This window comes from Guyanagaster necrorhizus (genome assembly GCF_019112545.1).
Source record: "Guyanagaster necrorhizus MCA 3950 unplaced genomic scaffold BT62scaffold_13, whole genome shotgun sequence".
Taxonomy (NCBI): Eukaryota; Fungi; Basidiomycota; class Agaricomycetes; order Agaricales; family Physalacriaceae; genus Guyanagaster; species Guyanagaster necrorhizus.
The window spans coordinates 49,882-73,252 of record NW_025064892.1 but is presented as its reverse complement, the minus strand read 5'-3'; the positions used below and the strand labels follow the sequence as shown (position 1 = coordinate 73,252).

Genomic DNA, 23,371 nt, shown 5'->3' with positions numbered 1-23,371 from the left:
TGCGAAATAGGAATTGTCTCTTCTTCCCCATTTTATGGGTTTCATGGTTATTAGACAAGGTATGGGAGCGGAGTCTTTAATTCCACCGAGTAGTGTGCAACCGTAAACTCAATAGTCCAATGGCTCGAAGTGAAGTAGGACCGGAGTGATTTCGTGAAGAAGGAATGTAGGCACCTTCATCAGCCTATCAACGCAAATCTCCCGTTTCCTTCATGTTTAAAGTCAGATCACGTCTCCGTCTTCCTCCGTATTCAAGTGAGATGTATTGTAAAAATGAATCAGAATTCGTAGTGTATTGCTTGCATGACATTATAAATATCCGAGAGCGGTGACAGACCACAATTGTACGTGTGTATATGCATTATTGGAATACAATATCCTACCTATGTGCAAAAGTCACAATACATACATACATGCTATATGTGGGTGTTTACAAACTTATATATGCGTGATGTGCGGGGGATGATGTCCTTGAAAGAAAAATGCAAGGGGGTCGTATGAGGACTCGAAACAAGCGATGGATCAGGGAGTAATATCGGGTATAACGGTACCACCAGTTACGACCTACGAATGGCAGTATCCATTCACCGAGATCATGAAAGGATGAATCGGTGGGGGCATTGATAGCGAATAAAGGTATCAAATCTGCATGGGGCTTCCAGGATCCACGATTGCTTCTTGCCGTAACGAACCGTTGTTGAAGAGCTCGCCAGCCAACGGACTACCCGGGACAGCACCCCGTTTGTGTCTTCGTCCTAACAATGTCGCGCTATCCATATCAAGCTCAAACATTCTAGGCCCTGCCCGTCGTGCTTTCGAGCTGGTAGATAATGGTACAGCAGCGGAAACGTTGCCGGTCCGTTGTGCGCTGCCGGTCGCTATAGTAGGTGAAGCTCTGATGTGCCAACCAGTACCAATATCCTCTTCGTATTCTTCTTCTTCTTCTTCTTCATCGTCTTCGTTGAGCCCCTGCAAGAATCCGCGTGCCCCTGCTCCGCCTCGACCCTTGTATTTCCGCCGATGTGCTCCTTCCTCTTCCATGCGATGAACAGCGTAAGTGATGTCGAAAGCCTCTTTAAGAGTGGCTAAGCCGGGACTGCGACCTTCTACACGGCCTCCACGAGCAGCAGACAGTAACGGAGAGTCGAGCGGCGCCAATAAAGGAGGATTGTTGTAGATGAACGGCGTAGGAGGTGGTGGTGGAGCTGGAGCAGCATTACACCAAGGATGAGCAAGGAATTCGTCAATCGTATAACGTTGAGCGGGATCAACGCAGAGAAGGTGTTGAATAAGATCTTTGGCTATGAGAAGGCCATGAGGATATGCTCTGATGAAGTACCGGAAGACTGACCACTACCGCTAATGTCATCCCACCACGGGCTCAAAAATGTGTAATAACCTCTCGCCACCTTCTCCGTCAAGACACTGATGCTCTCATCATAGAAGGGCGGAAATCCGCACAGCAGCGTGTACAAAACGCAACCCAGAGCCCACATATCGACACTTTTGCTGTATCTTTCATCTTTGACGATCTCCGGCGCAGTATAGCCGACTGTGCCGCAAGGCGTCATCGTCTCTTCGTTCCAGACAACTTTGCTTAGACCAAAGTCGGCAATTTTGACCCGTCCAATTCCACCTCCGCCTACTCCAGGTATAAATTCACCCTCGTCCTCTTTCTCCTCATCGTAAGGCCGGTGAACTGACTGCTTGGAGGGTAGTATCGGGATTCGTTCGAATAGCAAATTTTCTGGCTTAATGTCACGATGGACAACTCCGCGCTCTTCGTGCAGATATCGAATGCCCTGAGCAACCTGCAAGATGATGTGCCGCGACAAATTTTCGGAAAAGTAGGTTAATTTGACGATTTGATGGAAAAGCTCGCCACCCTCCATCACTAATTTCTGCTTGTATCAAAAATTCAATTCAGCTGAGAACATGTCTTACGTTCAAGGACAAGAAAATAGTGTTCAGGCGATTCGGAAAAAGACAGTAGCTTGACTATGGCAGGATGATGTGTTTGACGCATAATTTGGACCTCTTCGATTTCGATGAGTACTATCCGCTCCTGATGGTTAGACACGTACCCTTCAAGATGTTCGCACGCTGGTAGAAAAAGGGTCAGGATTTAGGAATATAAGAGACGAACACAGAAGAGTTTGAACAACGGCACCTCTGTTACGCGAGGCTTCTTCTTGAATTTCGGGTTGAGGTGTTTATCTCCATTCTAATCGATGGAGTAAACCCACGCGTAGTAGATAAAAGTCAGTTGGGAAGAAAGATGGGGGACACAAGAGAGACGAAAAGCAGAAAGCATGCACTAACCTGAGACGCGGTAAGCTCATACTTTCTAACCACCTTCACTGTGGAATTCCGTCGGCAACTTGAGCTAATCGGACACAATACACATACCGGCTACGCTCTTCTGAGTCGTCAGGTCGATGGCCTTGTAGACATTTGAAAAGGCACCACTGCGGAGTACATGAGAATACAAGATGGGTCAACGGAAATTCAGACGCACTCTCCCATCTTCTCGATGAGCTGGAAGTTCTCAAGACCCTTGTACGTCGGTATTTGGGCCTTCGCCTCTCGTTCTTCTTGGACAATGATCTGGGCTGCCTCACGGTGCGCTACTCCAGCGTTCTCCTTTTCTACGTGGCGCTTCTCGGGCGCTTTATGTTGCTGTTCGTTCTGGGAAGGAGCGCGTTGTGATACTGGGGCTGGAGTTTCGTCGTTTCGAGCTTGCTGGTGGTGGTGATGCTTTCCATGTCGGATGAGGTCTAGAATGTCGTTCGTCATGCAGTACATCAAGAGAAGCAAGAAAGAGTCCTACTCTTGAAGGCGTCGACGACGCCAGTCGCAGATGAGGGCATGGTGGTGAAGGAGAGGAAGGTGATGACTGTATTTCCCGATGAGGACATTCGGTGGCAGACTGATGTCATCATTCAGACGTCATTTTAGGCCCATACTACACTATGAATCAGCAAGAGAGCTCCAACTGCGACGCCACATCTGATATCTCTTCATTCATTTTCTCCCTCAGTGGCCCTCTCGCGTTCAGCCTGGGCAACTCAATCAGTTTTTCTCTATTAATTTGTTACAGTAGTCAGCTCACAGGGCAACTGTAGCAAATAGAAAATATTAGTTAGAGGTAGTACATGCAGCAAATGACAGAAACACCAACTGGTTGTAACCACGCAGATTCCTGCTATATTCCAATGTATCAACACCCTTGAACCGCCGTTAGAAGCGGCATTCACTATATATCCGATCCAAAACTTCACCATCGTAGCTGACCGGGTTGTACGACATGAAGTATAAAGCAGATCGTCTCCGCTATAGTAACCAACAAACCTCGAGCAGCGGTATACATTCGTAGGCGTTTCAGTACATTCTTCGTCCTAAACGTCAAATTTTCAGTCAACGGTCGACGCCATATACTCTTTAAATTGGTTCTTACTGTCGAAAGTCAGACCTCGACAGGGAAAATATCCACCAGTAATATGCGGTGTCACCGTATCAGAAAATATGGCCAACCCATACAGTACAGCCCCAGATATCTATAAACTTGTTAGTTACTGAACTCAAGGGCTGAAAGTGATCATACTATCTGCTTTGAGGGCGGATTGGCGACACACGCCACTATGTTGACCTTCTATCTACTTACCAATTCCAGTCGGTTATACAAATCAACTGATTAGTGTGTAATGAAAATAAACTGTAACGTCCTATTCACCAAATGTGCCAGTTGAACATAAAGCCTGAGATGATGTTAGAAAGGGATTGGCAGATTGGAAAGCGGTACTAACCAAGGCTCCCAGTATCCAATGTCCATTCGGACGAACTGTTAAATTTGTATCGTCAAAAACCTTCCCTGCTTATATTGAAACTCACGGAAGTAGATTCTCTACAGAAGGAACAGCTGTGTCCTAGAATATCGAAGCTCAATCAGGCAGCAACCAGCACTAACAAGAATAGAACAATGCAAATGATGACATTGTCTGCGACCATGAAGCTGGTGGATTGCCGTAAGTCTTGGGCTGATCAATACCCCCCCATTCACGCTGAATATACATCCAAGAAATCCACTGTTTCTTCGAAATCAGCTAACAGAAACTAATGAGATTTGCTATAAGCCCAGGAAGAAGACTAGAGCATAAAGAAATATGCAAGAAGTGATCGAGCAACTGCGATATGCAACGCTGTGGTGTGCAGCTCAATAAGCTACCTCTATTTTAGATCCCATGCCGTGGAGATGAGATAATGCTTACAATAAAACCGCGATCTACGTTGAGAATTAATCCGTTACACGCGGTTCATGGCAGCATCAAAACCTATAAATATGCGCATATACCATCGATCTTTGCCATAGTCTTTGTAGTATCGCCACGTCTGAATCAATATGACCCCGAAGAGGCTGATAATTTATGCGTCTGGGCCTGAAATTCCGCAGTTGATTAAGCGAAGATAAGCTTACAGAATCGACAAAATGAATCCTGGCCGAAATTATTAAAAATGCGGTATCATCCAAAGTCGACTTGAAAAACTCAAAACGGATATTCAAAAGTCGGAGAGGAGGCAAGCAATTTTAAGACAAGCTAGTGGTGGCAGAGAAAACCCTGAGAAGCGACCCTTTTGCCAGCAGGTAGTAGTAAGCATTTCTGATACCGGCACTTCATCCGGAGGTAGATGCTACCATTAATACACGCCTACTTCTGGATACGCTGACATCTTTAGCCGCGTAGTCCAAGTACAGCGTGCAGTCACTTACCTGGCAAAAGGCAGCGGCAACTGTTGGTACCAGCCGACTGGCTGCCTCTGTACAGTGTCGATTTGCTGAAAACGTACCCTGGTCATTCATAATTCACGACTAGAACGCCCAGTCTTCATCTATAAAAATACGCCTATCCGACATCCAAGGATGTCTTATTACAAGTATAGAACATTAGCTTCCGATGGAACATGAGCGCCGGGATATACATGTTCACGTCCGAGTCGCATTCCTTTCGGTAGACTGCGCCTGAAAAGGCTCGGACCTCTTGCACACTCCCTTGAAATGCTGATTTCAAGATAAAGTGACAATAGGATTATGATCCCTGCATTTTTGGCACACTGCTGGGGATTTCATTCTCGCACGGCAGCCGATTCGAGCAAGACCCTAGGGACACGAGGATTGGTAAGAATGCGCCATCTCAAATTGACCAGAGTTCAGGGTTGTGATGAGGCAATGGGGGAACTCTGATGGTAATCAGGTTCCATTGAATTGTTCAAGGAAAAAGCCTCTTGCTGGTCTAGATGCATGTCAGAAGATCGGGGACCTTAGTAATTTATCACGGTCGACGTGGGGTTGTAGATGAGCAAAATTGTTCTGCATATGTGTTCGCATCTTCAGTAAGCCTCTAGAAAGATGGAAGTCTGGGAATTCGCTCGGTGGAATAGATTTCTCGCGATAATTGATATGGAAACACTCTGAGGTTCGCGGGATGGTGGGTTATGTTGCATTTATGTAACGCTGCATTCCATTTGGCCCTCATCAGAACCAATGGCATAATGCCAGTTGGAAATTGTTGTCACTAATATACCTCCACCGATCTGTGCTGCCTGAAGTACTGATGCTCCTGTGCGCCTGTCAAACAGAGGTAACTCAGAGTGGTCCGTCGGGATATATTTGCGAACATGCCAAATATTTCATGTTGGTCGAGCATATCCAATTTCGACAAGGGTTGTGCAGAAATTATTCAAGTATCGAAACCCTGAAATTGTTACTTTAGACCTTGCAGCCGTTCAGCGTACATAGGTCGGTGCTGACCTGACACAATCTTTCAGGCCTTAGATCGTCAATAACCGGTTACTGACTCCACCACAGCCGACTATCCTAGTTTCTCATTAGGACTATGAGATCTTTTCCAAGACGTAAAATGTTTTCAAGGTTGGATATCGATGCTAATCGATTTCGACGAGGAGAGACTTGAATTTCTCCACTGATTGGACGCGTTGCTGCGCGTCTTCCGGCGTTCAAATCATAATTTACAACAACGAAGAACGGCGAAGGCGGTTCGCAGATCGTTCGCGAAGCCGTACCTGGAAGAGGGGACGGAAGACAAGAAGTCCAGAGCTCTCATCGGCCCGGCAACCTTATGAGGGATAAACAGTCTGTACAGCCACCGCCTTCCAAATGATTGCTTCCCAGCTGTCTTCCTTGAATCTTTCACGAAATCTTGGCCCCCCAGCAGGGCCGGAAGCGCACCAAGGAAAGCGCAGCACTTGTAACATCAGAATCTCACTACGGAAATTCATTATTAATTCATTACCTGGCAGCAGTAAGTATACGCACGTAGCCCGTTGAGTCCATTTGGCGTACCTTTCTGAGTCCGAAACCAGCTCGAGCATATGTGAAAAGATGCACTAAGCCAAGGGTTGATATCCTTCCTTCCATAACGGTGGGCCCCACGTACCAAAATATTCAGAAAAGTTTTGCTCACTTCCGAGTCAACCGATTTTCGCTCCATCGAATTCACCTAGATACCTTATCTCCTCGCACTTGGTCTGCGTCCTCTGCGGCGGCAATAGGGCAGCAATTCAACAAATTCTCAACATTGCCTATCGTTCTGCCTGACGGACAAGTCTTCGGGTGATGGCCAACGCAATCATCATCACGAGCACAGAATCTCATACTCCGCCCCGACTCGTTCAACCTGGTGACTAGATGGATGAATGCGAGTGTCTTCACGGAACATATAAATGAGATGTCAACTTCCGGAATAATGCTTCACCATTTAACATGATGATCTCGACTCAACTGAATGCTTGTTTCGTTCCATTCATTTCAACGTTAAACCCATAACAGTTTACTATGACCATTCAGAATCTGACATTGTGAATACTCTACATTTGAAATAAATCAACTTGACCCAAGTCACATCAGTGTTCCCCGATGGCCGATACATAAGTGATACCTCCGCAAGGGATGACAATGCATGCGCACTCAGACGAGGTGACATATCCTTCTGATGAAATTAGGAGGGATACGTATACGCATGACCTCGGTCGATTCCATGCGGGATGGGATCATGTGCAGTCTACGAATCATTTGCTACAGCTCGAAATTTGCCAATTGCCACCGCCAGCAGTCGCAACTCTAAAAGCACCTGCTGTGATGATGATACCGCCATACAGGCTATACATGCTCGGCCACACTGTCACGTAACGGTCCACAGCCATTCCGAAATTGCTTGGATTTACGATGCGCTGTCATATCGAATCGAGATGATGAAAACAGCAACCGCCGGTTCGTTAATTGCGATAAGTGAAACGATGAAACGAAAATATGTTCAACAAAGTTAACATGATGGGATCGAGTCGTACGTGGGACTTGCTTGGTTCGCGTCCGGATCTACATCGTTTCGGGGTTACGGAAAGACTTAGCAATTCTCAAAATGATTATGTTTTCCACCTCGCGAGGGCCGAGTAATTGCGTTACCCGATCTGTATGGGGACGTCCTCGTCTCTGCGGGTTTTGCGTATCTGATCTGATCATGGTGATCCTCCAAATCCCACTTCGAAACCCTACCTCAATCTAGAGCACCAAAAAGAACCCAAGACTCGGGAGTTACGACCGGAACCTTGTTAAAATGAAGCCTCAGTGGCTGTGCTTCTTATCCGCGCTAGTTCAACGCTAGTATAACGACAGTACTTAGCAGAGACGACATGTGATGACAGACGATTTACTCACGTATGATAGTGTGCGGGCACGAGCAATATGAACGCCGAATCCTAGAATAACCTATATTCCTTCAACGAGAACTATGCATAATAATTCTGATTCCGCCATTCAATGTAGTGATTGAAATCTGTCCTGTTCGCATTCACTGCATCACAAGAGCCCAACGACAGGAATCCAGGAGGGACTTTCCATCTGGAACTCTTCCGATAAAGGCGTTTTTGCCTCTTTTGTGAAATCAGACGATTAGTATGGGCTTCTTTGTTTATCACAGCACAAGAGTGAGTGAGAAAAAGAAGGGGAATCATCACAGCAGCACCACGAGACCCCTGAACAACTAGAGATGCAAGGTGTCAAACGAGCAGCTCAGGGTTCAAGACCATTGAAGATGGAGGAGTATCTCCTTTGCCGGGCCAATCAACACGAGATGGAACACGTAAAACAACCGCGGTCGATAACCAAGAATTGTGAACCTAAATGAACGACACAACGATCGTGAGAGCGCCTTTCAGGCATTTCATGGCAGGCAAAGAAAAATCGGCCGATCGGGAGTATTCGCAACAGTAGCGCATGCCCGTACGAGCTTGGATGATGTCGCAGGATGAGGATCAGATGTCAATAGGCATCCTGATTGGTTTGATCCTGGTGTGAACTGAAGCTGTCATTCGTGGGTTCAGAGACGACACAAATAACTCATTTCATCGGAAAGATCGCGGTGACTTCTGATCTTCGAAAGAACGGCGACAATGTATTGTAGGGCAATTTGCGGGAGAAGATGAAAGATTTAGCGGTGAAGATGTTTTGATGATGATGGCAAAATACTGGTGGTGAGAAAAGGTTTCGAAAGATACAGTTAACGTGAGTCGCGTTGTTGGTTCCGGCCTACCATATATGCGGTACATTGAATAGGCCGGGGGGGGGGGGGGGGGGGGGTATCATCGGAAAACAATGACATTGAGTCGGTGAATGGGTATGATGAAGGAAACGGGAAAACCAAAGACCATACACGGAGAAATCAGACGGTGCGTACTGCGAACGCTATACAGATACAAATGACTGAATCCTGATAAGGGCATCCGATGAGTCGTACGAAATATTGCAGCGGTCGATCGCGATAAGGCGGACGTACATTCGAAAATACCTCTTGTGCGACAACGTCCGAATCTTCCCAGTGGCATACCATGTCCGCTCTATTGTCAAACTGAATCAGTGCCAGGCTCAATATCCACGGATGGAGAGCCTCACCGACCACCCTGGCCCAGATTTTCATTGATCTGTGTTAACACGATATACTTGCTGGAAACGCGTTGCGTTATTGGGTACCACATGTGTCGCGCGTGAGAGTCGCTCACAATCCTGTTTTCTGTATTTCGACCATGCGTTCCTTTACGCGCTCTCCTATTTCCTTCATCCAGGCTTTGACCCGGTCCCGTTCCCGCGGCTCCGGCCAGACAGCAGCATGGAGGGTTGTTGACATTAATTTCTTCATGTAAGCCTTCAAGAGCTCCGCGTCGAACTTTGGTCGAGGTGAGGATACCTCGGAACGTGGCATTGGAGGAGAGCGCAGACCAGCCGGGTTCACCATAATCGTGGACTCGACAAGAAAGTGTGACGCGTTTGTTTGGTTGGTATTTGGCAGCATCCTCTGCCACCGAGGGCAGCTTTTATTTTCTTTCTGGGCTCCAAGGGCGAAATTGTTGCTTGTTATATTTGTGGAAATCGTCTTGCAGCTCGCCAGTTTTCCTTATTTTTATTCTGTCGACGGGACGCAAGGCGCTACAGTTTCGAGTTGTTTCCTATTTGGCCAGCACGTGCCATTCCCGAGTTTCATGGTCTGGCGCCACCACGCGCAACGTAGTCACTGGCCGTTCAAGCTACCCTCTGTCGACGTCCGCTGCAAAGCCTGAGGTAGCGATCCATATCCAATCAACATGTCTTCAATATCCTTCCCTTCACCTTCACCTTCACACGATACCGACGACGACGGCCAGTTTTATTCGTCCGTCTATGATACCAGTGCATCGTTCACCATGAATCCGCTCTCCTCCCACCCACCACGCACCCCACGGACGTCCGCTGTGTCATCGTCATCGCACCACATATACGGAAACAGTATATACACTGAGAAGACCGAGGAGAAACAACAAGAGGACGGAAAGCCCGAGGTGGACATGGACTACGTGGACGACGACAGCGACAAGATGAAGGAGGCCGAGAAGAGGATTTTGCGGGAAGATATATGGAGGGAGATGGTACTAACGAGCAATGGTCGGGACAAAGCATTTGTACGGTATTCGCTGCTTGGTTGTATTGCCTTCCCTAACTGTGTCCCTTCAGAAATTAATCCAGTACTCAATCCGGATGTATCTCTATTTCCATAGATCTTTCACAGGAAGATTAATGAGGAATAGGACGCGCTCACCATGGGAACAAGGTCTTGTCAAGCGCCTAGAGTCCACAGTATCCGGCTTTTCTTTCTCAAGGTATGTACGGCGTGTGTCTACTTCCTAAATATCACAACTGACTTATGCCATAGAAAGATGCTCCTTCTCTTCAACTGGTTGTCCCCGCTGACGGCGATAATGACCCAAAATTCAGCTCCTGTTCCCTTCTCTGCTTCATCTTCGAATGCAAAGTCTTCCCGACCACTCCTGCATGCCGTCCTGCATGCGCCGCCTCCAGTACTACTTGAACTTGTGAACGCGTTCGCCGACGACATGTATGCGCTTTCCCTTGTAGGTCTTCTAGGCAAACGCACAGGGGAACGTGCTGGAAAATTTGCCGATTGGTGTTGGCTCCTTTCCACGTTGGTGGGGCTGGTCGAGAATGGGGTGGAGCGTCAGATGATTGGGGGATTGCAGTCTGAAGGTCGGTGCTTTTTACTCCCTTGTCGTGTTTCACAACACTGATATTATAAGTGTAGTGGAGTCGCGTCTATACAAGGAATCCATGTCAGGTGCTACTGCGAAATCAAAACCCAAAATATCGAAGATTGATGAGAAGGAGCTGGAGAGGTTGCAGAAGCAGGATTATTGGCTGCAGATTACGAGAGCCAAGTTGGCAATGGATTTGATCTTCGTCTGTGAGTAGAGGGTGAGCATTTGGTGGTGGACATTGACCATTCATTCCTATGTAGCATATGATTTATTCAATTTCAAACGTGGGCGAGAGCCAGTGAAGACATTTACGGGTCTCATGGCGGCGATCCTGAGGTAGGTGTTTGTCTCAGCAATGAATATCATCCATGTCTTGACTGCCTATCCGCAGCTCTGCAAAGCTATTTGATCGGCACAAGAATTCACTAGCGAAGACGTTGTCGGTGACACTATAGGGTCCCGTCTATGCTGCGGTATCTATTTTTGTTTCCCTTGCGTATATTCCTGGTATGTGTTCTAATTAGATATTATGTTTTGTGTGACTATCACATGAGCTGGGGGGTCTGATGGCTACCAGAAACGCCAGCGCGTTGGCGCTTGAGATGGCGTTTCAGACACAGATGCTTGTTGGGATTGTTGGCGAGCGGCGTGAAGGGACTCGACCTCTGCCTCGAGTTCCTTTACGCGTCGGTTCGCATCGTCGAGAAATTTTTCGTGCGAAAGGGAGGTCTGGACGAGTTGGAGGCCCTGAATTAAGGGATGACTACAAATAGGACTCGCGCCTCTGATAAGGACTTACGAGATATACTGCTGAGCCTAGAAGAGCAATTGGGATCATTGCAGGGACAAAGTCTGCATACCACTGAGCATGGGGGGATCGCTGGGTGCTGTACTGACGGACAGCGAGGGGCCTGCGAGCAAAGAGAGACCTCAGAGTCATGACTGGAAAGAGTGAATGAGTCAGGTGCCATTGAGGTGGAGTCGACGAACGTGCAGGACCGGAACATCATTTCACCATTGGTAATTTCAGAAAAATAGAGAGAAAGAGAGAGAGACAGAGAGAAAGAGAGAAGGCTTACCTCCCCTCAAAGAAGAATAATTAGTCCTTGCGTCGGCTCACCGCTAAACGTACTGGTACTGTCGAGGGGCGAGTAGGACGAGTGACAGCTGATAGACGGGAGCGACCCAAAGGGGGTGAAATATTGCGTGATGTTCCGCGTGACTGTTGCCTGGCACTAAAGCACTGCAAATTCTTTAGGTTTCCCTCCACCCCGACACACAGCTGCCAGCTAGCCTACGTATATATTGCCAGAGCTCCCTTGACCTGGCTTGCTTACCACGGACTGGTCTCCATGGATAATACCCATCGTCAACCTGCCCCCAATCTTTTTCTTACCACCTCTTCCCTTGCTTACCCAGTATCTGCCGACCCGTCTCCTGTCCATCGCCAGTCCCAGTCGCCCATTCGATATCTTCATTTCGCCCAGGACGGTCAGTCAGAGCTCAACGAGAAGCGGCCGTCTTCTCCTGACCACAGCTCTCCGCAGTCTGCCGTTCCTGCTTCTAATCTTCCTTCGCCTTTTCGCCGACAGCCAGCGCCCCCGCTTATCTCAACGCGTCCAAGGCCAATGCACCATTCAAACAATTACACTCGCCCCCGGGGTCTCCGGATAGCAAATCTACTGAAGCCTTGGGTTCCAATCATTTTATATGGCATAACGAGCCTTGCTTTCGTCTTTGCTATCTCACTCTATAAAACACAAGTGTTTTCAGGTCAGTCGTTCGCCTTGGATCTCTCTTCCATGTCACTCAAGCACCAAAAAACAAAAAAACAAAAAAAATAGCACTGGATGAATTATCGCGGTGGCTACAAGCTGACGAACATTATGGCCATGCCGTCCTTTTCGTTTTGATATTTTTAACCACAATCCGTAAGCCTGTGTTGTGCGTTTACCGGAAATTCACCGGCATCTGATAATACGCGCAGCTCCGATCCCGTTGTATTCCACTCTTATCATTCTTTCCGGGTATACGTTTGGACTTTGGACAGGCGCAGTGATATCGTACTTTTCTGCCCTGGCAGGTGCGCTGGTTGTATTCACAGTCTCTCGCTCTCTCCTCCACGATACGATCACACGTTGGCTGGACTCTGCTTGCACAATGAAGCGCGTCGTTCGCGCGATAGACAAGCGACCCAAGCTCCTGTTCCTTATTCGGCTAGCACCATACCCTTACAATGTGATGAACTGCCTTCTTGCCGCCGCACCCACGCTCTCGCTTCGTACCTACACCATCTGCACTGCTCTGTCGCTATTTAAAGTGATCATCCACACTAGTGTTGGCGCGTCGATACATTCGTTTAAGGAGTATCATGTGACGCCATCATCATATGCTGATCAGGGTGCAGAGAAGGACACCACCAGTTCGGATACGGTAGCACACATGTGGACGTATCTCGGTATCGGACTCTGTGTGGCGATTTTGGTGTATTTGTCGTATGTTGCTCGCAGAGCAGTTGACGAAGAGCTGGAAGATGACATTCCGGCGATTCGGCAAGCGGATTCGGAGGAGCGAGTTGCTTTCCTATCTCCAAGAGGCGATGTGGAAGGCGGACTGAGGAGTGACGACGTTGATGCTGATGAGATGGCAGAGTCGCCGTTTAGGATGGATGCAACAGGTATTAGTTACTTGAACGATTAAATGGACACTTGTACATTCAACGTTTCTGTTTTCTCCTATGTACTCTGTCATCACTTGGACATGCATACTACACTCGTTAATATCTTTGTTTAGAGCATTTCATGTTCTATGTATGTTCTGATGGTGTTACGCCGTGTTGCGGTTGACCTTGGCTTTGTTTTTCAATCGCTATGGTTATTATTATTATATAGGGATGGATCTACGGAATAAAATTAAAAAAGCAATCTTGTTGAGCTGACGACGGTGTGGGCTGGGCTGGACGGGGCGGGTATTCACCGCAGATAGGACGTGGTCTGGATCCGTTCATTAACAGGAATACGTATGGATAGCTACACAGTAATCGTAAATGGCAGGTTACTGTAAAAGTGCTTAAATAAAGTTGGGTTAAAATAAGGTTGTACGTAGGTGGACAGGCAAGGGGCTGGTTGTACGCCGGTGTGGCTTCCCTCGCTTCTACGACGATCGTTTGTAAATGTAATCGCAATCGCAGGCCCCGGATCCATAAGCGAGGTGCATCAATCCCTGGGCCTCGACGCCGCCTTCTCAATTCCGAGCAACTTGAATACCCGTAATTGTGGGGCCCACCCTCCCCCATTACAGTCTCGCTCTCCAATGCGTCCCCGTTAGCCTTCACCACAGCAGGCCACACTCTCGCCGCCCCGAAGCCGAACCAAAACAACGGACCAGCTGTCCATCCGGGGTTAACACCACGAGAGCCGATCAGAAGATTCCCGCAGAAGATCGCGCATCAGGGTTTTCAAATTCGTATTTATTTGTTTCTTTATGTCCCGATTTGGATAACGACTTAAGTGGCAAAGATAGCCGGGCTCGATGATCGCAACGGGGACTGGTAGTGATATATTTATTCATGAACGGCCTCTGGCTTGCAATTTCAACCTTGGCAAGTATTTCACCCAGGCCGTTGCTCTCTCTCGGGCTGATAACCGTAGCCGGGAAGCTGACGTTCCGGCGTACAAACGACAGAAATACAATTTCAATTGAACATATCAACAAAGTACATAGTCCCAAACACAAAAAAAGAAAACGAAAAAAAAAAAAGAAAAAAAAAACCTAGATATCTGTGGCCACACAGAACGCGATGATGACACGAGCGGCAGATTTCGTGCCAAGCCATTCGGACGTTGATCGACTCGTAGGTGGGAACAGGGTCGCGAAGAAGATAGCACCCTCTAATCGTCCTTCTTCGTGCTCTTCCCCTTGCGCAGGTAGCTGATCAACAACAATGTTTTGCTCTGATTCTGGTCCTTGAGTAACTAGTACCTCTTTGTATCTTTAGTTCCCACCCTAAACCTACTATTGGGGGGAGCCAATCGCATCGAATCAACGTTAATTGATCCCCCCCATCGCCAGATTGTAACAGCACAACAAATTCACGTCAAACAGTATTATCCCTCCCCCCCTACAACGTCCGAAACAACTATCCTCCCTTGAACACTTTCCCTAAACACATACGGTTCACGGATGCGAACATGCGGGGAATCGGAGAGCATTTAGGAATAACAAATTTCGAAAATCCTTAGCTTCTGATCGATTGGGGAGGATCATATATGGATAATCTGATATTTCTCGTTTCGCGGCTTGAGGTTGAACATTCAAGTCTAAGATTGATCATATAGCGATATTAAGGAGAGAGAGAGAGAGCACGCTAAGGAGATCGCAAACATGAAGGGGGCTAAAAAAATTTCGCGCAACTGCCTGCCAGATCGACATGAGCAAACACGTCCATATGATGAACACTTCGGACATTGCGGGAACGATTCGGAGACTACCCTTCAAAAATAAATCCATTGCATCAGATTCCTTACTGGCCGAGAGTCCGTTATCCAATCTGCAAAGATACCTATAACCACCCCCCCACCCCCTACCCTACATATGACACCATCAATCATGCAATCAGCCGCAATTGCTTCCAACAGCTGGTAACATATCCCATGTCAAAACAGCTTGGGAATCTTTGCCCGTGATCGCTGCGTATGCGGAACCTTCATATCCTGGGGCACCTGCCCTGCTGTAACTCTGCAAAGTCCATCTTGGGTCCAGTCACCACGCTATGAATAGCTTTCGGAGTCTTCCCTGCAGTGTGATGGCCCCGAGGAAGGGGATCGCTCAATAAGGCTCTCTCGGACCACCCCTCATTCCCAAAACCTCCGTGCAATGCATTGTATTGAAACAGTTCATTTCCGCAATGAAAATACGTATGCTAGGGTATATCCACCCGAGTCAAGATATACAGTGACAAGGTCAAAAATATGAAGGGTACTACACATGAGAACGAGATACAACACACAACACGCACACAGAGTGAAGGACGATCTTTAAAAATAAAAGTCCACGACAGCAAAGCAAAAACAACAAGACAAGTGGGGGACGACAAACTGTATGAGATGGGAGTCGTGATCAGTAATAATAGAAATTTCGTCTGGGCAGAATCAGTCGTAAAAAAAAAAAAGTAGCATCACTCCCAACGTCTAGGAGGTGGAAGACGCGTCTAGATCTCCTTGGTAAAAGCACCAGCACCAGGCCCGGTCAAGTGTTCATTCATCTGTACGAATCCAAAATCCGGTGAGTCTGAGTATTTCGGAAATTCATCAACAAAGGTGTGACATGGATGGGCTTGACAAGCTAAACGACTTACATCGGTTGATATCTGTCTCACTCCCGAATCCATCCGTGACAGGAGGCGTGTTTGCCTGGGAACTCGACGTGTGAGAAGCAGCCGAGATGGAGGACGTGCTTGTCGAGGGACGTCCCCCAGATGTGGACGGTCTATAGTCATTCATCGGACTCGAGTAGGCAAACTCTGACTGGGGACTGAAGGAATAATGGTCAACCGATGGAAGAACCGACGGAAGTTGGATCATGCTCCGGACACGGGGGACGTTGCCGCCGGCAGGACTGTGATGTGAGTGGGAATGGTGGGGGTGGTGGTCGTTGCTCGGTTGTGGGGACGTCGACGGACGCTGGTGCTCCGATGGGTGATCGTACATGGGACTCGGGTATGGACTCAACGCCTGGCTATGACGTCGGGCTCGGCGGATGCTAAGGGAGTTGGAAGGTCCATAGGGAGATTTTGAGGAGGAAGTAGGACGAGGAGGAGTCATTGGTCGGTTGTGATGGTGGCTTGAGCTGGGACGAGAATTGGAATGGTATTCATCTTGGTAAGGCATTGAAGAAACTGAAGACATTGAGTATCCGGTCGTGGGACGGCTGTGACTATCCGGAGAAAGGGACGAAGCAGAGTGCTCTGTTTGCATCGGCATAGAAGAGAAAGGTGACGAATACGAGGTGTTAATCGTTGGCGTCGGACGGGAGTAACCTCCATTGCTACTTGGGTTAAGCAGTGATGACAGGCTGCCGTTGTGAGATGAACTCCCATTGTTGACAGGGGGGAACCAGTTGCCGTTTTGCGGTTCCTGATACGAAGACGGGTATGGATTGGTATTTCCGTAGGCAAACGGGGGCTCGTCGGCGGCCGGACTGAGAGAGTGGTGGCCAGGGTGGTGCGAAGGAGCGTGGTTATACATGCCACTTTGCGAAATATGAGTCGGCGGGTCTGGAGGAACAGTGAGAGGCGGCAGGGCAGACCGGTAGTTGTTTTGACTGTTCCAGCCGCTGGGAGCGGGGGCTGCACCGTTTTGCGAGAGAGGTGTATAAGAACCTGGTGCGGAAAAGCCACGAGCACGGCCCATGAGACCAGCTTTGTGGGATTGCGGTACGGACAAAGGAACGGGGCCCATGCCAATGGCTGAGCGAGGCGGGGGTATACTAAGAGATTCCTGGGTATCACGTTTGCGAGGTTTCGGGAGGCGAGGCGGGACACGGCGCTTGAAGTTTGCGACTACTTCAGGAGGAGAATGGCGATTCAAGGTTGGGTGAGCTAGGCAAGATTGAGCACAACAGCAATAAAACGAGGAGAAGAACCATACACCAAGTGCTTGCATCCGGATCGTCGATTGCAGGGTCGACGTTCCTCAGGTTGACCTTTCGCATGAAGCCGTAGATCTAGAAGGGAGATAGATTGGTGCATCGCTCGAGACGTAGACAGGATGTGAAATTACATTTAGTTGGCGGGAGAACGAAGCGAATCGTGATTGGCGATATATGCTGGGAAGGACATGGAGAGCAAGCTGTTCAGGTCGCTCGACGATAATGTGTTCGCCTTGTGGGTCCCAGCGTATCATATGCTGGTTCTCCGGACGCTCTAAGAGGCTGGACAGTGGTCAGCACGGCGCTCGCGACCAAGTTGGGCGGACATACGCGTAGAGTTTTGTGAGAAAGGTGGCCTGGGGCTTGGACTCATTTTTGGGTGTCTGGTGCTGGGACTTTTGGTCGCCACTGGCGGCAGGGTCAGGGAGGTCGTGGTCGTCATGGTCGTCGATGAGCTGTGAAGGGTATAGCATAGTGTTAGGCTGGGAGTAGTGCCTTGGGGGATAGAGGTCAGCCATGGAGGAAAGGGCTAAATATGGAGGAGGGCGAGGAGAGCAGGTCGCATCCCGTTATCCCGTTATAACGGTTATAACTTTGAATCCATTTAATCCTTATTATCCGATATCATTAATTATTATTTTACAAAATGCGGTGGAGAAAGCACGTTAACCCGTTAGGATCGAGGACGTAATGATTAGGTAATCTAGATGAGATCGATCATCTCAGATCCGGCTCTTGATGCCGTAACATACACCCAAACTCTGCTCCCTCGGCGCCGAGGTATCACGCTGGTCGCTGCCACTGCCATTCCTGCCATCAGCTCTTCGATACAGAACGTTTGCCAGCGTAGCCAAAGCACCAAACGCAATACCAGCCATCCAAAGCAAACCATACCAGCGTATCACCGTATTAGCGTAGCCAGTGCGTAGATACTAGCACATACCATACCGTATGTTTCACTCTTTGTACCTTTGTCTTTCTTGATCCCATTAGTATATTGAGCAAAACAAAACACTCTACTCTCCATCATAATGCAAGGTAACACTTGAAAACGCGCCAAATAAGTCTTCGTCCGATGCCCCCATCCCATCATTCGTCCCAGGTGCTCCTTCCAGGTGCAGTGACTGAGACTCCTTCAGATGGCGGAAATTAACTGCATCTACTCCATTCGACGACGACGGGACAATCTATTCAATAGTCCGTTAGCACCGTTGACAGCCTAGATCAAAACCAGACAATCTGATTGAACGCGTGAACTCCATCGTCAACCCATGTGTGAATTATCAATTCGACTCCCACACCAAAGTAAACAAAAAAACGAATCCGTGCTGTCCACTCACCGGAGGTCGAGTATTCCTCAACAGTCCCCAGTTTATCTTTGCAAACCATTTATGCTGCTTCACCTCACTAGCACCACTCCGACTGCCCAATCGCGTCCGCTCGTTCTTGTCCAAAAGTCGCGTGATGCAGTCTTTCCCAGCACTAGGCAAAAAGATATTCGTTGAGCACGTAATTCGGAACGGGCATCAATTATCCGAATCTCAAGCAGCGCACTCCAAAAATGTAAAGGGAATCTGCAAGGACTCTCTTAACTCACCCTGACACCTTGGGAGATTCCCGAAAATGAACTGGTATCAGCCGGATGTTGTTAAATGTATCTGAACGCTCTTGCCCCTTGAATGGTGTTGTTGCGTACTGTGTACGTGCACGTTAGGTCTTTATACACTAAATCCTGCATTCCAGACTCACTATCATCTCGTAAATGAGTATCCCCAACGTCCACCAATCCACAGCCGCTGTATGACCTTGAGCCAGTATTACTTCAGGTGCAATGTACTCTGTACACACGTCATTTAATGGTGCATGGACATTGGCGGATTGATGCGCACCTTCTGTACCAACAAAGGAATTTGTTCGAAAATTCGCTGTACATGACATTGTGTTGATTAATGGAACCTTCCGACATTTTCAATCAACCTCTCGGAGCCAGGAACAGACCATAACTACGTGGACTCACCCCATTTGTCTCGGAATGGACCATGGCAGGCATAGCGCCGACATCGTTCGATTGCTTCGCAAGGTCAAAATCCGAGAGCATAATATGGCCAGATTGATGTAATAATATGTCTGCATACCAGTCAATCAAACGGCGCGTCAATGGAGGGGGAAATGCACTAACTCTCCGGTTTCAGATCTCGATATATAAAACCCATGAGATGAAGGTACTCCAATGCGGCGGTTACTTCAGCTGCATAGAACCGGGCTGACTCTTCGGGTAAGCACTTGCCCGGACGTGTCTGTAGCGCACGAAAGAATTCTCCCCCCATGCAGTATTCCATACAAAAATACAGATATAGAGGGGATTGGAATGAATGATGAAGGGTGACGACAAAGGGATGGTTAGCAGTCGCAAGAATCTCTTGTTCTGTGAGAGCTCGCTTGATCTTTTTGCGTTCGATCATTTCTTTTTTAGAAAGAACTAGAAGAAGAATGCGAAGGAAATATAGATGGTTAGTAGGAGTGTGTGTTAGCATCATGGACATTAACGTTACCCTTCATTGCAAACAGCTTCCCCGACTTCTTCTCTCGGACCAAGTACACCTTGCCGACATCACCTTTACCCAGGAGTTTGACTTTGACGAAACTTGAGGGGCCAACTTCAACCTTGTGAGGCTATCAGTGGCGTGTAACAAGCACTGATATAGCATATGATACACACCTGACGAACCTTAATAGAATTACTCGAATACGTTCGCCTGAAGGCAGCCTTACTGGGTCCAACCTCATGCAGGTTACTTGTGCTCAAACGAGTCTTGCCAAACGGAGGTGAAGGTAGCTTAGACGATGACACAGCAGAGACCTGGCCCCTCGAGGACACGGATGATATCGTTTCCAGCGAGTCGGTCCCGTTTTCCATAGAACTTGTAGCGAGAGGCAATGGCGGAGGATTGTCGAAGGGTGCTAATAGACCGTTTCTTGTTGTGGGTGTTGATGGAGACGGTGCAGAAGATCGGAAGAGGCCCTTTGCATTGGGAGCCGAGGCCACTCGCCGTATGAAGCGAGACATGGATTTTGGGGAAAGCAAGGGTCGTGAGCTCGTTGCAGTTGTCGACGAGGGCGAGGGCAAGGTAGACGAGTTGGGAGGTTGTGGAAGAGGTGGTGCACGATTAAATGTATTAGGGTATGGTGGTCGCTGTCGCTTTTCCGATTTAGTACGTGGTCTCGAGGTGTTGGACGACGACTGGGGTATCGAATCGCTGGAATGGGTGTTGGACGAATTATATGATGAACGCGCAGAAACTGAAGTTGCTGCCGTGTTGACCGTCGAGCTCATCGTCGCGACTGACGCATTAACGGCCAGTTTTTTCGATGAGCTGTTGAAGCGAAAAACGGATTTCCACGACGAGTCTATCGTTGGAGGCATCGTTGACCACTGCGAACAGGGTGAGCTCTCAGGCGCCCTGACCGCACAAATTAAGTCTCTTATTACGTCAGCATAGATCGGCACCGTGACAACAAACTTGTATGGTAGTTATTCAGTGGGTATAGCTGGCGCTGATAAACTGTATATACTGACCGGTCCGAAAGAACTGGAAGGCAGCTACCTGACGCACTCCCGGGCAGAATATAGACCCCCGATCATTAATGCTACGAGCAAGTGTTACTACTGTCTATCCTTCACTGACTGGACAGAAAATGTCCGTTCAAAACACGTAAGACAGTGTTGATCGTGCGGATTTCACTTGAAACAACGTCTAGTGGATTCATAAGTTAGGACAATTTAAGGTCTAACTGACGCTAATTTGCCGTGGGGAATAGGATGCTTCAACCCGTAGCTCAGGGTCTCAGGCTGTTCAAACTCAACATCTCAAATGGTCAAGGACTGATTGGACCCATGATACCATGCATTACTACTAGCAAGACGCTTGTCACAGTGCCATAGTTTTGGGCGTTTTCAGAACCTGGGTTAGCGGAAGCTGCTGATCTCCTGGCACGGACTAGACTCATTACTGCGTCCCCGTTGCAGTGGCTGCAAAAGGCCCTGAGGGTGCGCATGCTCTTCGGAAACTGCAGAGCTGATTAAGAACAAAAACAAGGTATCATGATCGGAGTAGGCAATTCAACATCCTGAGAAATAGTGTTGTCTTGGTAAACCAGAGGCCTCACGGGACTAATCAGAATTTCACCAGACTCGACTATCACATTTTGCGCATGCTATAGTACGGACTGGTTAGCCATATGGAGCAACAACTGTAAGGTCCCTCGGATGACACAAGGAGTCGGCAGGTCCCAGAACACGCTCCAGATCGACAATCGTGCTGCTCAGATGTCGTCTCGGTTACCAGTCAGCGCGTGAAAAATGCTGTGTGTTGATAATTAATAACGAACGAGTGCAGTACTACTGGTAGTTCTGACATAGGAGTTGATTTATCCTGCTAGTTTTTCCTATCGTCGCAGCAGTTGGCTCGGACGTTATACTCCTGGTTGGGAAGACAACTGACTTCCATAGAAATGACGACACCAGGAGAGCGTAAGTTGCATAAAGATAAACAAATCGGGTTGTGGAGTGGAATGTCCGAAGAATAGGCTGCAGCGCAAGCTTCAGAATTGAGCAGGGTTATATTACCGATAGTAAATAGAGTACGAGCCATCAACTTCCGACGAAAGACGTCAGTCGAGCCAGGGTTTCAAAGGGTTTCAATCGAAAATTAGGTAGCGCCGGACCTGTCCAAATACAGAAGGCCGACTAGCAAAATGTTCGGATAAATGTTAGATTCAAAGCCTTAGGCCCAGGAACGTTCACTTTGACACATCGTGAGGACTTTTACGCGTCATCAACAGCCTGAGAACGATCGTTGAATATTGCAGTTAAATAGAGAGCCGTCCGAAAGAAGAGAAAAAACTTCCATCGGTTCCGGCACAAGTTTGTTATCCAGGGACGAATGGTGATATGCAAAGAGGCTGAACAACGAGGTTCAAGGCCTTGCGGTCGTAAACCTAGCGTAAGATCAGAGACCAAATTGGCTGAACTGCTGTAAATTATAGGGTAAGTGTCGTCCAGTCGTTATGACGGAAACTGATAGAATGATGGAGAAGAAGGGTATACAATGTGCGAAGTAACGGATGAGCCCGAGGCGAGCACCAGCAGAGTCCTGAAAGTCACCCAGTATGGAGTCAGGAAAGCTCTCTGGATGACAATAATAGATAACGAAGCCGGACTGTTTGATAGATATATGAAGCGGGCTTAAAAGGCTGTCAGTGTGGTGATACAAGAAACAAGGTAGCACAAGGATCCAGTACGCACTAGCAGCGAGCAAAGCCATTAATAACATGAGAGAAGGCACCTTTACCACGCATAAAGCGGTCCAGGCAGATTGTACACAGAAGAATTTAGAGACGGAGACTCGAACTAGGAAAAGGCGATGTTACAGTGAGTTGCCGGGAAATATGGGATCGAAATACGAAGTCAATAGTCGAAAAGCGGCCAACATTAATCAAGGGAGATGTACGGGAGAATGTCCTTGACATGATTTACTTACGTATTCAAGTCGAAGATTGGGGTGTGGCGTAAAAGTCATCGTACGACAGATGATGCCGGGGAACTCGAATTATGGCCGGATTCGGATTTTGTTATTTTGCAGCCCGGAATCGACAGAAAACGGACTCTCGAGATTTGTTGGTCCAAGGGTGAGTGAACAAGCGGTAGCTTGTTGAAAAATGGGTATAATACTGTCACGTGATACACATACGTAAACCGATTTCTATGGCAACTCTTCCTCCTCGACTGTCTGCACTTGATCTTGATGCTCCAGACCCTGTAAATGGTGAAAAATACGATAATCGACCCGCCATCTATTCAGTCGCCTCCCTGGACGTGTTGACTAACATGTACACGTACACCGTACAGTGGCGTACCTTGAGGTAAGTATTTCGACAGAGTACTCCAACCTCAATAAAACAGCCTAGATATTCAATCCTATCAATTTTATTCGCGGCGCTTGCCACTAAAGTACTGATGAATACGCTGTCCATGTCTAGCCAGCGCTTCGTAGATCGGTATTTGCGACGTTTATTTTGAATTCATATTTTGACGATTGAATATGTTGAAAATCAGCTTGAAATGCAGTTC

At 48.0% G+C, this 23,371-nt stretch overlaps 7 protein-coding genes across 7 annotated transcripts; 2 read left to right on the top strand and 5 right to left on the bottom strand.

The window, feature by feature from the left end:
* Positions 1-200: 200 nt before the first annotated feature.
* Positions 201-3,040, bottom strand: BT62DRAFT_932197 (Pkinase-domain-containing protein). The gene is made up of 8 exons (XM_043186308.1): positions 2,831-3,040; positions 2,519-2,777; positions 2,410-2,468; positions 2,323-2,360; positions 2,085-2,103; positions 1,945-2,037; positions 1,352-1,894; positions 201-1,301 (listed from the first exon to the last, which is right to left on the bottom strand). Exons 1-8 carry the CDS (start codon positions 2,868-2,870, stop codon positions 640-642), a joined length of 1,713 nt encoding a protein of 570 aa, XP_043039348.1. The 5' UTR covers positions 2,871-3,040; the 3' UTR covers positions 201-639.
* Positions 3,041-8,378: 5,338 nt separating this feature from the next.
* On the bottom strand, positions 8,379-9,540 carry BT62DRAFT_137324 (uncharacterized protein). Its single transcript, XM_043179818.1, has 4 exons — positions 9,070-9,540; positions 8,963-9,013; positions 8,847-8,907; positions 8,379-8,780 (listed from the first exon to the last, which is right to left on the bottom strand). Exons 1-4 carry the CDS (start codon positions 9,357-9,359, stop codon positions 8,733-8,735), a joined length of 450 nt encoding a protein of 149 aa, XP_043039347.1. The 5' UTR covers positions 9,360-9,540; the 3' UTR covers positions 8,379-8,732.
* A 108-nt stretch (positions 9,541-9,648) lies between these two features.
* BT62DRAFT_895602 (uncharacterized protein) lies at positions 9,649-11,048 on the top strand (the record flags this gene model as incomplete). Its single annotated transcript, XM_043183227.1, has 6 exons — positions 9,649-10,002; positions 10,055-10,200; positions 10,254-10,585; positions 10,641-10,799; positions 10,854-10,929; positions 10,985-11,048. The coding sequence occupies 6 exons, from the start codon at positions 9,649-9,651 to the stop codon at positions 11,046-11,048; spliced, it is 1,131 nt and encodes a 376-aa protein (XP_043039346.1).
* Positions 11,049-11,159: 111 nt separating this feature from the next.
* Positions 11,160-13,293, top strand: BT62DRAFT_987086 (uncharacterized protein; the record flags this gene model as incomplete). Its single annotated transcript, XM_043190045.1, has 5 exons — positions 11,160-11,219; positions 12,186-12,366; positions 12,438-12,524; positions 12,581-12,966; positions 12,994-13,293. 5 exons carry the CDS (start codon positions 11,160-11,162, stop codon positions 13,291-13,293), a joined length of 1,014 nt encoding a protein of 337 aa, XP_043039345.1.
* A 199-nt stretch (positions 13,294-13,492) lies between these two features.
* On the bottom strand, positions 13,493-14,979 carry BT62DRAFT_1076266 (uncharacterized protein; the record flags this gene model as incomplete). The annotated part of the gene is made up of 4 exons (XM_043179196.1): positions 14,718-14,979; positions 14,385-14,523; positions 13,695-13,980; positions 13,493-13,622 (listed from the first exon to the last, which is right to left on the bottom strand). The coding sequence occupies exons 1-4, from the start codon at positions 14,802-14,804 to the stop codon at positions 13,493-13,495; spliced, it is 642 nt and encodes a 213-aa protein (XP_043039344.1). The 5' UTR covers positions 14,805-14,979.
* A 772-nt stretch (positions 14,980-15,751) lies between these two features.
* Positions 15,752-17,817, bottom strand: BT62DRAFT_932190 (uncharacterized protein). Its single transcript, XM_043186307.1, has 5 exons — positions 17,572-17,817; positions 17,373-17,523; positions 17,241-17,316; positions 15,950-17,191; positions 15,752-15,882 (listed from the first exon to the last, which is right to left on the bottom strand). Exons 1-5 carry the CDS (start codon positions 17,757-17,759, stop codon positions 15,803-15,805), a joined length of 1,737 nt encoding a protein of 578 aa, XP_043039343.1. The 5' UTR covers positions 17,760-17,817; the 3' UTR covers positions 15,752-15,802.
* Positions 17,818-17,892: 75 nt separating this feature from the next.
* On the bottom strand, positions 17,893-20,716 carry BT62DRAFT_932188 (Pkinase-domain-containing protein). Its single transcript, XM_043186306.1, has 9 exons — positions 19,961-20,716; positions 19,794-19,905; positions 19,421-19,720; positions 19,259-19,368; positions 19,131-19,197; positions 18,991-19,079; positions 18,839-18,936; positions 18,582-18,723; positions 17,893-18,428 (listed from the first exon to the last, which is right to left on the bottom strand). The coding sequence occupies exons 1-9, from the start codon at positions 20,663-20,665 to the stop codon at positions 18,258-18,260; spliced, it is 1,794 nt and encodes a 597-aa protein (XP_043039342.1). The 5' UTR covers positions 20,666-20,716; the 3' UTR covers positions 17,893-18,257.
* Positions 20,717-23,371: the final 2,655 nt, after the last annotated feature.

What these genes read in the sequence shown, in the direction of transcription:
- BT62DRAFT_932197 (XM_043186308.1), bottom strand. Translation starts at nt 2,870, where the DNA reads ATGCCCTCATCTGCGACTGGCGTCGTCGACGCCTTCAAGA. An exon ending in CTCATCGAGAAGATGGGAGA is followed by an intron (nt 2,469 to 2,518) that starts GTGCGTCTGAAT and finishes TGTACTCCGCAG; the next exon opens with TGGTGCCTTTTCAAATGTCT. An exon ending in GACTCAGAAGAGCGTAGCCG is followed by an intron (nt 2,361 to 2,409) that starts GTATGTGTATTG and finishes GGAATTCCACAG; the next exon opens with TGAAGGTGGTTAGAAAGTAT.
- BT62DRAFT_137324 (XM_043179818.1), bottom strand. Translation starts at nt 9,359, where the DNA reads ATGCTGCCAAATACCAACCAAACAAACGCGTCACACTTTCTTGTCGAG. An exon ending in GAAATACAGAAAACAGGATT is followed by an intron (nt 9,014 to 9,069) that starts GTGAGCGACTCT and finishes ACGCGTTTCCAG; the next exon opens with CAAGTATATCGTGTTAACAC. An exon ending in CACAAGAGGTATTTTCGAAT is followed by an intron (nt 8,781 to 8,846) that starts GTACGTCCGCCT and finishes TGCCCTTATCAG; the next exon opens with GATTCAGTCATTTGTATCTG.
- BT62DRAFT_932190 (XM_043186307.1), bottom strand. Translation starts at nt 17,759, where the DNA reads ATGGCTGACCTCTATCCCCCAAGGCACTACTCCCAGCCTAACACTATG. An exon ending in TTTCTCACAAAACTCTACGC is followed by an intron (nt 17,524 to 17,571) that starts GTATGTCCGCCC and finishes ACCACTGTCCAG; the next exon opens with CCTCTTAGAGCGTCCGGAGA. An exon ending in CGTTCTCCCGCCAACTAAAT is followed by an intron (nt 17,317 to 17,372) that starts GTAATTTCACAT and finishes TCTCCCTTCTAG; the next exon opens with ATCTACGGCTTCATGCGAAA.
- BT62DRAFT_932188 (XM_043186306.1), bottom strand. Translation starts at nt 20,665, where the DNA reads ATGCCTCCAACGATAGACTCGTCGTGGAAATCCGTTTTTCGCTTCAAC. An exon ending in TACTCATTTACGAGATGATA is followed by an intron (nt 18,937 to 18,990) that starts GTGAGTCTGGAA and finishes GCACGTACACAG; the next exon opens with TACGCAACAACACCATTCAA. An exon ending in TGAGGAATACTCGACCTCCG is followed by an intron (nt 18,429 to 18,581) that starts GTGAGTGGACAG and finishes ACTATTGAATAG; the next exon opens with ATTGTCCCGTCGTCGTCGAA.